Source organism: Esox lucius, chromosome 7, assembly GCF_011004845.1.
Source record: "Esox lucius isolate fEsoLuc1 chromosome 7, fEsoLuc1.pri, whole genome shotgun sequence".
Lineage (NCBI taxonomy): Eukaryota > Metazoa > Chordata > Actinopteri > Esociformes > Esocidae > Esox > Esox lucius.
In genome coordinates this window covers 988,252-1,001,712 of record NC_047575.1, presented here as the reverse complement: position 1 = coordinate 1,001,712, position 13,461 = coordinate 988,252, and the positions used below count along the sequence as shown (strand labels likewise).

At 43.1% G+C, this 13,461-nt stretch overlaps 1 protein-coding gene across 1 annotated transcript in view; it reads right to left on the bottom strand.

Moving 5' to 3' along the window:
• zgc:152891 (uncharacterized protein LOC767741 homolog) overlaps nucleotides 1–10,079 on the bottom strand; it is a 37,242-nt gene extending 27,163 nt beyond the window's left edge. The window contains 3 exon segments of the mRNA XM_034293034.1: nucleotides 1,829–2,069; nucleotides 2,230–2,393; nucleotides 10,018–10,079. Of these exon segments, the coding sequence (XP_034148925.1) occupies nucleotides 1,829–2,069; nucleotides 2,230–2,385 (397 nt within the window). The 5' untranslated portion in view covers nucleotides 2,386–2,393; nucleotides 10,018–10,079.
• Between the last annotated feature and the right edge of the window lie 3,382 nt (nucleotides 10,080–13,461).

Below are 13,461 nucleotides of genomic sequence, written 5' to 3'. Positions count from 1 at the left end.
CTCAAAGAAAACCATTAGTAACACACTACGCCGTCATGGATTAAAATCCTGCAAAGCACGCAAGGTCCCCCTGCTCAAGCCTGCGGATGTCCAGGCCCGTCTGAAGTTTGCCAATAACCATCTGGATGATGCAGAGGAGGAATGGGAGACGGTCATGTGGTCTGATGAGACAAAAATAGAGCTTTTTGGTCTAAACTCCACTTTTGGAGGAAGAAGAAAGATGAGTACAACCCCAAGAACACCATCCCAACCGTGAAGCATGGAGGTGGAAACATCATTCTTTGGGGATGCTTTTCTGCAAAGGGGACAGGACGACAGCAACGTATTGAGGGGAAGATGGATGGGGCTATGTATCGCGAAATCTTGGCCAACAACCTCCTTCCCTCAGTAAGAGCATTGAAGATGGGTCGTGGCTGGGTTTTCCAGCATGACAACGACCCAAAACACACAGCCAGGGCAACTAAGGAGTGGCTCCGTAAGAAGCATCTCAAGGTCCTGGAGTGGCCTAGCCAGTCTCCAGACCTGAACCCATAACAGAAAATCTTTGGAGGGAGCTGAAAGTCCGTATTGCCCAGCAACAGCCCCGAAACCTGAAGGATCTGGATAAGGTCTGTATGGAGGAGTGGGCCAAAATCCCTGCTGTAGTGTGTGCAAAACTGGTCAAGAACTACAGGAAAGGTATGATCTCTGTAATTGCAAACAAAGGTTTCTGTACCAAATATTAAGTTCTGCTTTTCTGATGTATCAAATAGTTATGTCATCCAATAAAATGCTAATTAATTACTTAAAAATCATACAATATGATTTTCTGGATTTTTGAGTGGTAATGAGTGGAAAACAGGAGGGCTTCTTAAAGAAAAACTTACAGGTCTGTGAGAGCCGGAATTCTTACTGGCTGGTAGGTGTTCAAATACTTATGTCATGCAATAAAATGCTAATTAATTATTTAAAAATCATACAATGTGCTTCTTTCACTCACAGTTGAAGAGTATTACAGACTTCTACATGCTTTGTAAGTGGGAAAACCTGCAAAATCGTCAGTGTATCAAATACTTGTTCTCCCCACTGTAGGTCCTACAACTCCATATCTAAAATTAAATAAAATGTGTGTGTGAGTGGCACTTCACACACAATACAGTAAAGTCATGCAGACAGAGCTACAGAAAAGAACTAGAGATTAAAATGCTTCCTCTTTCCATGGAATAGGATCTAGTACTAACCAACTGTCAGATTTTACCCAGACAGCGGGAGAGAGAGAGAGACTTGGATCCATATATAAAAAATATAAAGCACCAGTATGATGCAATTATATGACACTACAGTAATCAATGACAGCTTTGTTAGTGTGCATTATCATTACATGGATAGTTAAATAATGCTATGTAACTGAATGACAGTAATACATTTTAAAGTTTCAATAATTTATCCTGAGCAACTTACAGTAGTGACTGGAGGCATTTCCATGGGATCCACTCACAGAACTTTTACCTACAACCCCAGCATTCTACTGTAACCATCCCCCACCATGATCTATAATGGCGCTTTTCCACTGGATGGTACCGGCACGACTCTAATCTCCTCGCCTTGACTCTACTTGGTTGGCGAGGTATGTCGAGCTAGTACCATGCAGTGGAAAAGCTCCCAAAGCGAGTAGAGGCGAGGCGCGTAGAGTCAAGCCGGAACCATGCAGTGGAAAAGCGCCATAACTGAGCTACCCTAAACATGTCTTGATCTGTGTGACAGAAATGAATACTTACTTAATCTTTCTGATTATTAAAAAACAATTCTTTCCTTTATTATTTTACATTAGGTTTTATTTGAGTCTTACAGTGTCTGTTCCGTAACTCCACATCGCCATCTACAGACCGCAGCCACCTGCTGCAGGGGAAGAACTCTGCCTCCTCATCCTGTTGTCCTGCTGCTTCACTTTGTCCGGAATACATTCTCCGGACCTCCACCCCCTTGCAGTGCCAGTCCAAGTCTGGGAACCCAGTCCGAGCCTCCAAATGTAGCCTGACTAGAACCACCTTACCCAGTGCCACCTCTGAACACACTCTTACCATGCAGGCCTAGGACAGAATACCGGATTGGTATAACAGAAAAAAAAATGTAAAACACTTTGAAACCTGATAATAAGCTATTGAAAATGACCAAATATTTAAATTGACAGAGAGACAGAGAAAAATATAGAGAGTGAAAGAACAAGAGAAACGGAGATAGGTAACTCACTGATCCAGGTAAGAGGTGGCGTTCTTCAGCCCCTGCATTTACTGTGATGGGCAAAGTTTCAACACCTTCTGAGTCAATCAAAGTGATCTGTACGATGCTGTAGGTTCCCGAGGTCGGGAAAGGTGAGGTATGCATGGCCACCTGGAATTCATCCATGGCCCTGGCTATGACAGACATACATTTTACCTGTTATTTCTGTCCTAACAATGTTATTACATGCACTTTGTGATAAAGACTTAGTTCCATCACAGCAACACACAAATCCCAACTGTCAAATATTGTGTCCTCTGATTCACATCTTACCAAGCTGTTCTGCTTTTATCACCTCATAAGAGTTTGCAGGCACATTACAAGTAGTCACTAGAGAACTATGAGACAAAGAAACCCTGTCCAACATTCCTTCCAGACTGTGAGGCATGTACTACTGAGAAAAATGTCCTCATTAGCCGTGTTTACTTATTTTAACCACAATTCTGTCCCCTTTTTTCATGTTGAAGGATGTTGCAGAACACAGGCGCAGTGAGAACGTAGTACATTTATTAAAGAAACTAAAACATGACATAACAAATACTAAACAACAAGAAAAACCGGAAAACAACCATGACACAAGGCTTATGTCAAACTGACAAGATACACTGGGAAAGAAGGAACTTAAATAGGAACAGTGATTAGGGAAACAGGTGAGTGTGATAAACAACAAAACGAGTGTCCATGATCCAAACAAGGGAGAGAGGGCGTTTGATCCCACTTGCACGGTAATCTTGCAGTGCCAGGACGTGACACCTTTTTATGGTTAAGTCAGAAACAGACACACACACCAAAACCAGATATTTGCATGGACTGTGAGAAAAGCAACGCTCGCCTGCATTTGAAATTTGAATTGTAAATCAAGCAATTGCTATGTCTTGCTCATGATGTGTTGAACCACACCTTTTGACACACAGAAGTGGAATAAGCTAAAAACGTGCTCAGGCATGCCTTGTGTCTTTCAACACATCTATTATGCATTAAAAAAATACAATGCTACCACATAAAAGAGAGACAATGTGTGTGTAAAAATATTATTTAAAAAAAGTTAGGAATAATATACACAGTCATGTGAAAAAGAAGGAAAACACTTTTTTTTTTTTTATGTATTTGGACATATGAGCTAAATTCCTACCACCTTCATTGATACAGCTAACCCAATTTAACAAATCACACAATTTTTTTATTTGATCGATTACGCAATTCAGGTTAACAGAAATGCAATTTTCCTATACAGAAAGTTATTACAGCCCAATGTTAACATAAGCATAAAATATAGAATTGCAAAGAGCAGCATCAAATCAGGTGCAATTGATTCTAAAATCATTAGAGAGTAACTTAACAGTGTCCAGCCTAACATACATATTAGAAACTTGGTTTGGTCTTAACCATAGAGTGTGTGGTAACACATCTTTCTAAGATCAAAAGACCTAACTGAGTACGTCAGAAGAAAGAGAATTGATGCCCATGAGTCTAGGAGAGGTTACAGAGCCATTTTCAAGTACAACCCTGTTTCCAAAAAAGTTGGGACACTGTGTAAAATGTAAAGAAAATGCAATCATGTGCAAATCATTTAAACCCTACATTCAAAAGAAATTAGTACAAAGATAACATATCAAATGTTGAAACTGAGAAATCTTGTTGTTTCTTGACAAATATATACCCACTTTGAATTTGATGCCAGAAACACATTTCAAAAAAGCTGGGACAGAGGCAACAAAAGACAGGAAAAGTTGTATAAAGCAAAAAAAAACCTGGTGGAACACCTCACAACTAATTAGGATAATTGGCAACAGGTCAGTAACATGATTAAGTGACCTCAAGCGGTCTCTCAGACAAATTTCAGTCAGACTTCCGACCTCACCACAGTACTGAAACCTTTTATGATATACGGCTGAATACTGATTCAAATAAAATAACAGTTCTGATTCTATTAGATCTCAGTGCAGCATTTGACACTGTAGATCATAGAACAATTATAGATAGGCTGGAAAATTGGGAAGGACTCTCCGGGACAGTCCTTGATTGGTTCAGATCTTATCTAGATGGCCGTAGTTACTTTGTCACAATTGGTAATCATGAATCTGATGGTGGCTATGACATGCAGAGTTCCCCAGGGATCAGTTCTCGGACCCCTTCTGTTCAATCTCTATATGCTACCTCTGGGCCAAATTCTAAAGAACAACAACATTAACTACCACAGCTATGCCGATGATACTCAAATATATACGGCTCTCAAACCGTATGACAACACCTCAATAGACTCACTGTGTCACTGTATAGAGCACATTAATACCTGGATGAACCAAAATTGTCTACAATTAAACTAAGATAAAACAGAGATTATTGTGTTTGGCAAAAAAAATCAAAGAACAAGCATTAGTAAACAACTGGATTCTTGGGCCCTTAAAACCAGGGATCAAGTGTGTAATCTTGGTGTTCTGATAGACTCAGACCTCACATTTAACAGTCATATCAAAGCGTTCACCAAAACAGCATTCTATCATCTTAAAAATATAGCCAGAATCAAAGGCTTGGTGTCCCAAAAAGACCAAGAGAAGCTTTTATGCTTTTATCTCTAGTAGGGTTGACTACTGTAATGGCCTCTTAACTGGATGCCCCAAAAAGACTGTAAAACAGCTGCAGCTCATTCAGAATGCTGCTGCTAGAAGGTTAACCAGAACCAAGAGAACAGAGCACATCACTCCTGTTGCACTGGCTTACAGTCAGTTACATAATAGATTCTAAAGTGGTGCTTTCAGTTTATAAATCTCTGAATGGTTTAGGCCCGCATACATTGAAGAATATAAACAGAGCAGGGTGTCACGAATCCCTCCGGCGCAGGTGCTCTTCCGTTGCACCGGCTCTGGAGGTCTACGTCACCAGCCTTCTAGGCACCACTGTTCCGGCTAATCACCTTTACCCTGGACTGTCCCCATATTGTCGCCCACACCTGTTTCCCATTCTCACTGATTTTCATGCCTATATATGTATATATGGCCCTGTTTCCCCAGTGCTGTGTTGGTTATTATTTCCATGTCACCGTGCTGTGAGTACGACTATTCTATGCGTATGTGTATTGTATCGTTCCGGCTTCGTCCGCGTGTTCTGTTTTAAGGTCTTTTCACCTCACTTTACTTTAGCCTTGCTCAGTCAGTTTTTGACATGCTTTGAGTTGGGTTATAGAAACCCTTACCACATTTCCAGCGTCTGTCTCCACAGACAACACTGTGACACAGGGCTCTTAGATCCTTTACCACAAGTCAGCAAGTAGAACCCAGAGTCCAAACTAAACATGGAGAAGTTGCGTTTAGTAGTTATGCTGTACACTGCGAGGAGATACAAACTCGAGACCAATAGTTCACACATCTGCTTCTCTAATCACTACACTATTTAACAAGGGTCAGTCGGTCGGTCACTCACTCACTCAGTAAGAGACATTCGCTGTTCTTAGCCGGCTCCACTTACGTGGTCCGGCAAAAAGAGCATCCTAGAGAGGATGAGTCTTTTAGAAGTAATGATGGGGAGGGCTTCACCACTTCACCACTATAATGCAAAATTGTAAGAATAAAATGTTTTAACATAAAATTGCAAAGTTTGGGGAACTCATCATTTACAGTACATAATATCAATATAAGATTAAGAGAATCCGGATAAATCTTTGTACACAAGGGACAAGGTCGAAAATCAATATTGGATGGCCATAATCTCAGAGCCTTCAGGCAGCACTGCATTAAAAACAGACATAATTCTGTAATGGAAATCCCTGCATGGGCCCGCGAACACTTCCTGAATTGCAGTGATGAAAAGTTGGAACAGTCTGTGATTTCAATTGTTTACTCTGATTTTTGTTGTGAGTTTTAATCCAGCCCTCAATTGGTTGATGATTTTGGTTTCCATCGACAGTGGTTACGTGTCATTCTTCACAATGAATTACACAATGAACAATATAGATTTAGATTTTTTATATATTTAGTTCATTTATTAGTTGAGACCCAATGTGAAATATTATTTTTTTAGCAGTGTAAAAACATGATCCAGAAACGCAGCCACCTTCTCTGTGCCTGAGCACATATAATATATATATGGACTGAGGCGAAGTGGAAAACTGTCCTGTGATATGACTAATCAAAATGTGAAATTATTTTTGGGAATCGTGGAAGCCATATTCTCTAGACTAAAGACGAGAGGGATCATCTTGCATTTTATCAGTGCACAGTTCAAAAGCCAGCATCCGGGATGGTATGGGGGTGCATTAGTGCACATGGCATGGATGACTTGCAAATCTGTGAAGACACCATTAATATTGAACAATATATACAGGTTTTGGAGCAACTTATACTGCTATCTGGACAACATCTTTTTCAGGGAAGGCCTTGCTTATTTCAGTAAGACAATGCCAAACCACATTCTGCACCTATTACAACAGCATGACTCTGTAGTAAGAGTCCGGCTGCTAAACTGGCCTGCCTTCAGTCCAGACCTGTCACCTAATGAGAACATTTGGCGCATTATGAAATGAGAAATAGGAACTTTTGAGCAGCTGAAGTCCTATATCAAGCAAGGATGGGAAACATTTCACTTTCAAAACTACAGCAATTGGTCTCCTCAGTTCCCAAATGCTTACAGAGTATTGTTATAAGAGGTGATGCAACACAGTGGTAAACATGTCCCTGTCCCAACTTCTTTGAAACATAGGAATAAGGATAAATGATTTGCACATTTGCATCACCCGAGTGGTGTTCAGTTATTGGACTTCTGTGCTAGTCACAGTTTGTCCATAACGAACACCATGTTCATGCATAAGGGTGTCCATCAGTGCACGTGGCACCAGGATACCCTAGGCCGCAGGTCGATGATCGACTTTGTTGTCGTCTCATCTGACCTGCGGCCGTATGTCTTGGACACTTGGGTGAAGAGAGGGGCAGAGCTGTCAACTGATCACCACCTGGTGGTGAGTTGGATCCGATGACGGGGGAGGAAGCTGGAAAGACTCGGCAGGCCCAAGCGTACTGTAAGGATCTGCTGGGAACGTCTGGCCGAGTCTCCTGTCAGAGAGATCTTTAACTCCCACCTCCGGCAGAGATTCGACTGGATCCCGAGGGAGGCTGGAGATATTGAGTCCGAGTGGACCATGTTCTCCACCGCCATTGTCGAAGCGGCCGCTCGGAGCTGTGGCCGTAAGGTCTCCGGTGCCTGTCGAGGCGGCAATCCCCGAACCCGGTGGTGGACACCGGAAGTAAGGGATGCCGTCAAGCTGAAGAAGGAGTCCTATCAGGCCTAGTTGGCTTGTGGGACTCCTGAGGCAGCTGACGGGTACCGACAGGCCAAGCGGACTGCAGCCCAGGTGGTTGTGGAGGCAAAAACTCGGGCCTGGGAGGAGTTCGGTGAGTCCATGGAGAAGGACTATCGGCTGGCCTCGAAGAGATTCTGGCAAACCATCCGGCGCCTCAGGAGAGGGAAACAGTGCCCTACCAACGCTGTTTACAGTAGAGGTGGGCAGCTGTTGACCTCAACTGAGGATGTCGTCGGGCGGTGGAAGGAGTACTTCGAGGATCTCCTCAATCCCGCTGTTACGTCTTCCATTGAGGAAACAGAGGATGAGGGCTCAGAGGTGGACTCGTCCATCACCCAGGCTGAAGTCACAGAGGTGGTCAAGAAACCCCTCGGTGGCAAGGCACCGGGGGTGGATGAGATCCGCCCTGAGTACCTCAAGTCTCTGGATGTTGTGGGGCTGTCTTGGTTGACACGCCTGTGCAACATTGCGTGGCGGTCGGGGACAGTGCCTCTGGGATGGCAGACCGGGGTGGTGGTCCCTCTTTTTAAGAAGGGGGACCGGAGGGTGTGTTCCAACTATAGGGGGATCACACTTCTCAGCCTCCCCGGGAAAGTCTATGCCAGGGTTCTGGAGAGGAGAATACGGCCGATAGTAGAACCTCGGATTCAGGAGGAACAGTGTGGTTTTCGTCCGGGCCGTGGAACACTGGACCAGCTCTATACCCTCTACGGGGTGTTGGAGGGTTCATGGGAGTTTGCCCAACCAATCCACATGTGTTTTGTGGATTTGGAGAAGGCATTCGACTGAGTCCCTCGCGGCATCTTGTGTAGGGTGCTTGGGGAATATGGGGTCCTGGGTCCTTTGCTAAGGGCTGTCAGGTCCCTGTACAACCGAAGCAGGAGCTTGGTTCGCATTGCCGGCAGTAAGTCAGACTTGTTCCCACTGCATGTTGGACTCCGGCAGGGCTGCCCTTTGTCGCCGGTTCTGTTCGTAATTTTTATGGACAGAATTTCTAGGCGCAGCCAGGGGCCGGAGGGTGTCAGGTTTGGGGACCACACAATTTCATCTCTGCTCTTTGCAGAAGATGTTGTTGTGTTGGCCCCTTCTAACCAGGACCTTCAGCATGCACTGGGACGGTTTGCAGCCTAGTGTGAAGCGGTGGGGATGAGAATCAGCACCTCCAAATCCGAGGCCATGGTCCTCAGTCGGAAAAGGGTGGCTTGCCCACTTCAGGTTGGTGGAGAGTGCCTGCCTCAAGTGGAGGAGTTTAAGTATCTAGGGGTCTTGTTCATGAGTGAGGGAAGGATGGAACGGGAGATTGACAGACGGATCGGTGCAGCTTCTGCAGTAATGCAGTCGATGTATCGGTCTGTCGTGGTGAAGAAAGAGCTGAGCCGTAAGGCAAAGCTCTCGATTTACCGGTCAATCTACGTTCCTACTCTCACCTATGGTCATGAGCTTTGGGTCATGACCGAAAGGACAAGATCCCGGATACAGACGGCCGAAATGAGCTTTCTCCGCAGGGTGGCTGGGCGATCCCTTAGAGATAGGGTGTGAAGCTCGGTCACCCGGGAGGAGCTCAGAGTAGAGCCGCTGCTCCTCCACATCGAGAGGGGTCAGCTGAGGTGGCTTGGGCATCTGTTTCGGATGCCTCCGGAACGCCTTCCTGGGAAGGTGTTCCGGTCCCGTCCCACCGGGAGGAGACCCCGGGGAAGACCTAGGACACGCTGGAGGGACTACGTCTCCCGGCTGGCCTGGGAACGTCTCGGTGTCCCCCCGGAAGAGCTAGAGGAAATGTCTGGGGAGAGGGAAGTCTGGGCATCCCTGCTTAGACTGCTGCCCCCGCGACCCGGCCCCGGATAAGCGGAAGAAGATGGATGGATGGATTTGCACATCACTGCATTTTGTTTTTATTGGCATCTTACAGCGTCCAAATGTTTTTAGAAATTGGATTGTACCAGTGTTCAACAGATCACTTTCATAAAATTCCAAACCACTGACAATTCACAACAATAGGTTGTGCCATCAAATTCAGAGCAAGAGCTGACCGAAAGATGATCATATGTTTCTAAAACTCCCAGGGTAACATCAAGGGATATATTGACTTCTCTTGCCACTATTAATGTCAAAGTTCATGAGTCAACTGTCAGAAAGACAACACAACTTGTTCTACACTGTAAATCAGCAAGTTTTTGCTCTCAAAAAAAAGAATATCAAGACACAACTGATGTTTGCTAGACAACACCTCAGTAAAAAACAAGGGTTCAGTGGCATTATGGTGTGGGGCTATTACGCTTTGATCACATAATAACCAAACTATTTTACAGGTATACTTTTCATCATGTTTTGTACATTAATATAAATATTTAATATAACTTATTTATTCTTGATAACATATATATACGTATCATGAGAGCAAAGTTGTCTAATAACTGTGATGATTCAATAAAGGGAAATTATTTAGAATAAGAAGAGACACCTACTGTATTTTTTATGAAGTTTCCAGTAAACACAGGATATATCCAAAGACACGTCTTCCGAAGACACAGCAAAGACACAATCCGTGACAGTTTGCTAATCCCACCAGTTGTACCTTGTATGTGTCAAATGTGTGTGGGTGGATCAGTGAGCTTGCTTCCTGGTATGGTAACATTGTTATCAGTCATCAGATATTGACTTGCTATCTGTCTATGCAATCTTATACATGAATTTGCATACCACCTCTTGCTTAAGGCATAAATATATGTTCATTGGGAAGTAGACTGGTCTTCTACACTATTTAATGAGCTCATGGTAGTAAGATGTCACACTACCGTTCAAAAGTTTGGGGTCACATAGAAATGTCCTTGTTTTTGAAAGAAAAGCAATTTTTTGTCCATTAAAATAACATCAAATTGATCAGAAATACAGTGTAGACATTGTTAATATTGTAAATGACTATTTAACCAGCCAACGCCTGATTTTCAAAAGAAAGACAGTTTTATTGCTTCTTTAGTTTCAAGGTTTATTTGTCAAATGCACAAAACACAGCATCATCCTGCACAATTAAATTCTTGTGACATGGCACTCGACAACTATGTAGTGAGAGTTAAGATGAAGATATAAGTAAAAATATTGCCACACAAAAAAGTATAATAAAATAAAGGAACAATATACATAACACTGTACACTGGTAGCAGTTTAAAACAAGAAACCAGGCAAGCCAAGTTCAGCCAGCCCGCAATAGAAAATGTTACCACCTCGAGATTCAAACCCAGGTTGCCCACATGAAAGGCTGTATCGTGAACCACTACACCATGGAGATGTATAGGTGCTGTGTGTCAGTATAGCCTCTTGTCTCTATCCTGAATAAATCCTCTTTTGCCACTGGCTGTTTTAATAGTTAATTGGCCAATCGTGAATGACATTGATACAGTTTCTTACTATGTATTGCGTTATCCACTGTCCATTTGAACAGCGTATTAGCCAGTAATAAGCTTTACTGGTATCTACTAACTTACTGGAATAGTCATAATAATAGAGCAATTGCTAGCGAGTCTGTCAAAGCTATTTCATTTCATGGCATAAGAACATATTTTTTTTCTTTCATGGCAAAACAACATACTTTTTTCTTAATTTGTGAATGACATTTATACAATAACTATCAATAAAGGCAACGATAACTATCTTTTTCATCAAGTGAAAAGACGAGGGAATCGTGGAATCTTCCAGAAATAATTATTAAATGTCATTGCTCTCAATAGATTTGAACTTAGGTTTTCCACATGAGAGGCACTGTCTTTAATCACTACACCACGGCATTAAACTCTTCAGCAGTCGCTGGACTCCACTGGGAATTGGGTAAAACTGACTAACGTTATTTATTAAATTTACCTCCACCCCAAATAGCGTCTATAAACTCTATTGCTTTTGCCACTGGCCGTTTTCACAGCTTCTTAGCCAGTAATAGGCTTACTAGTATCTACTAACTTCCTAGGAATAATCATAAGAATTGAGCAATTTCTAGCGAGATTGAAGATGAACTATTCCCTCATCTCATCTTCATCCGCTTATCCGGTATCGGTCACTCACTCAGTAAGCAAGGGACATTCGCTCTTCTTATCCGGCTCTGCTTACGCACGTGCACCGATGCTCCGGTATCGTCTACCAGACAGCAGCAGTGTGAACAGACCATAGCCTGGGTGGCTGTGATCTTTGATGATGTTCTGTGCTTTGCTCAGGTATCGTGTATGGTAGATGATGCGCTCTGCAAACTTTACCACCCTCTGGAGGGACTTGCAGTCTGCAGCGGAGCAGCTGCCATACCAGGCAGTAATGCAGCCTGAGAGGATGCTTTCAATGGTGCACCTGTAGAAGTTGGTGAATGTTTTTAAATACCAAATTACTTGAGTCTCCTCAGGAAGTATAGTTGTTGGGCAGTTTTCACTGCAAGATGACAGTGAAAGATGACAGTGAGGTCATCTTTGATAAACACACAGAGAAACTTGAATTTGGAGACTCTCTCCACTCTCCACAGCTCAATCAATGTGTATGGGGGCATGACCCCCGCTCTGCTGCTTGCTGAAGTCCACGATCATCTCCTTAGTTTTGCAGACGTTGAAAGAGGTTGTTGTACTGCCATCATGTAGCCAGGTTCTTCACCTCCTCTATGCAAGAGGCCTCATCATTGTTGGAGATGAGACCCAGGATGGTAGTGTCATCTGCGAATTTGGGGATGATGTTGGAGTTGTGCATGGCCACGCAGTCATGTGTGTACAAGGGGTACAGGAGGGGACTGAGTATGCCACCTGGGGGGCTCCAGTGCTTAGGATCAGTGCAGAGGAGGTGAGGTTGCCCATTCTCACCACTAAAGGTCTGCCCGTCAGTACAGGATCCAATTGTAGAGGGAGGTGTTAAGTCCCAGGGACCTGAGATTAGGAACAACCTCGGACCGTTAAACTTAAATATATATTATGTCATTTTTCAGGGGAGAGAGCCTTACTAACCACACTACACAGATGATGAATTGACTGGATAGAAGCATGCTAGCAGCAAAAGGGTGGTGATGGAGAACCCGTTAATCCCTGACCTTTGCCCAGAATATCCAGAGGCAAAATGTACCTTGTGTATTACATTGAACAACATTATAAATGCAACACTTTTGTTTTTGCCCCCATTCATTATGAGCTTTAACTCAAAGATCTAAGACTTTCTCTGTGTACACAAAAGGCCTATTTCTCTCAAATATTGTTCACAAATCTGTCTAAATCTGTATTAGTGAGCACTTCTCCTTTGCCGATATAATCCATCCACCTCACAGGTGTGGCATATCAAGATGCTGATTAGACAGCATGATTATTGCACAGGTGTGCCTTAGGCTGGCCAAAATAAAAGGCCATTCTAAAATGTGAACTGCTGAAACCCTAATAATAATAATAAATCGGAACAAACACAATAGGGTTTCACCAGTGAACTGCTGAATCCCTAATAATACCTACAGTATTAGGCTAACCAGAGTAGAAGAGTAATGGTAAAAACTCAGAGACGACTAAATCCGAATTATTAAACTAGAGTAAAAAATATAAATATGGTTTAACACATCAGAAGTACTACAACTACCGGTAGGAGTATAAACTACAGCGAAGACATGGCGGGACCCTCGAGCTGCGGCACGTGCGTGCCCTGTTAATCTGTATATGCCTTCCATCTGGTATTGTGAGAGATGACATGGCATTTGAATTGAGCAATTGCCTGTATTGGAGTATTCTTGTTTCTTCAGCTAAACTCTGAAATATTTATACTTAATATAATATATAATATATACTTTCATGAGCCAGAGATCACAGTTACAACGGTAGCCTCTACTCTACTACGGTAACCAGACCTATCCAGCAAGTACCTCATAGCAAAGTGCCTGCCTGTGGTCCTAAAGCCAGTCTGATTTGAAT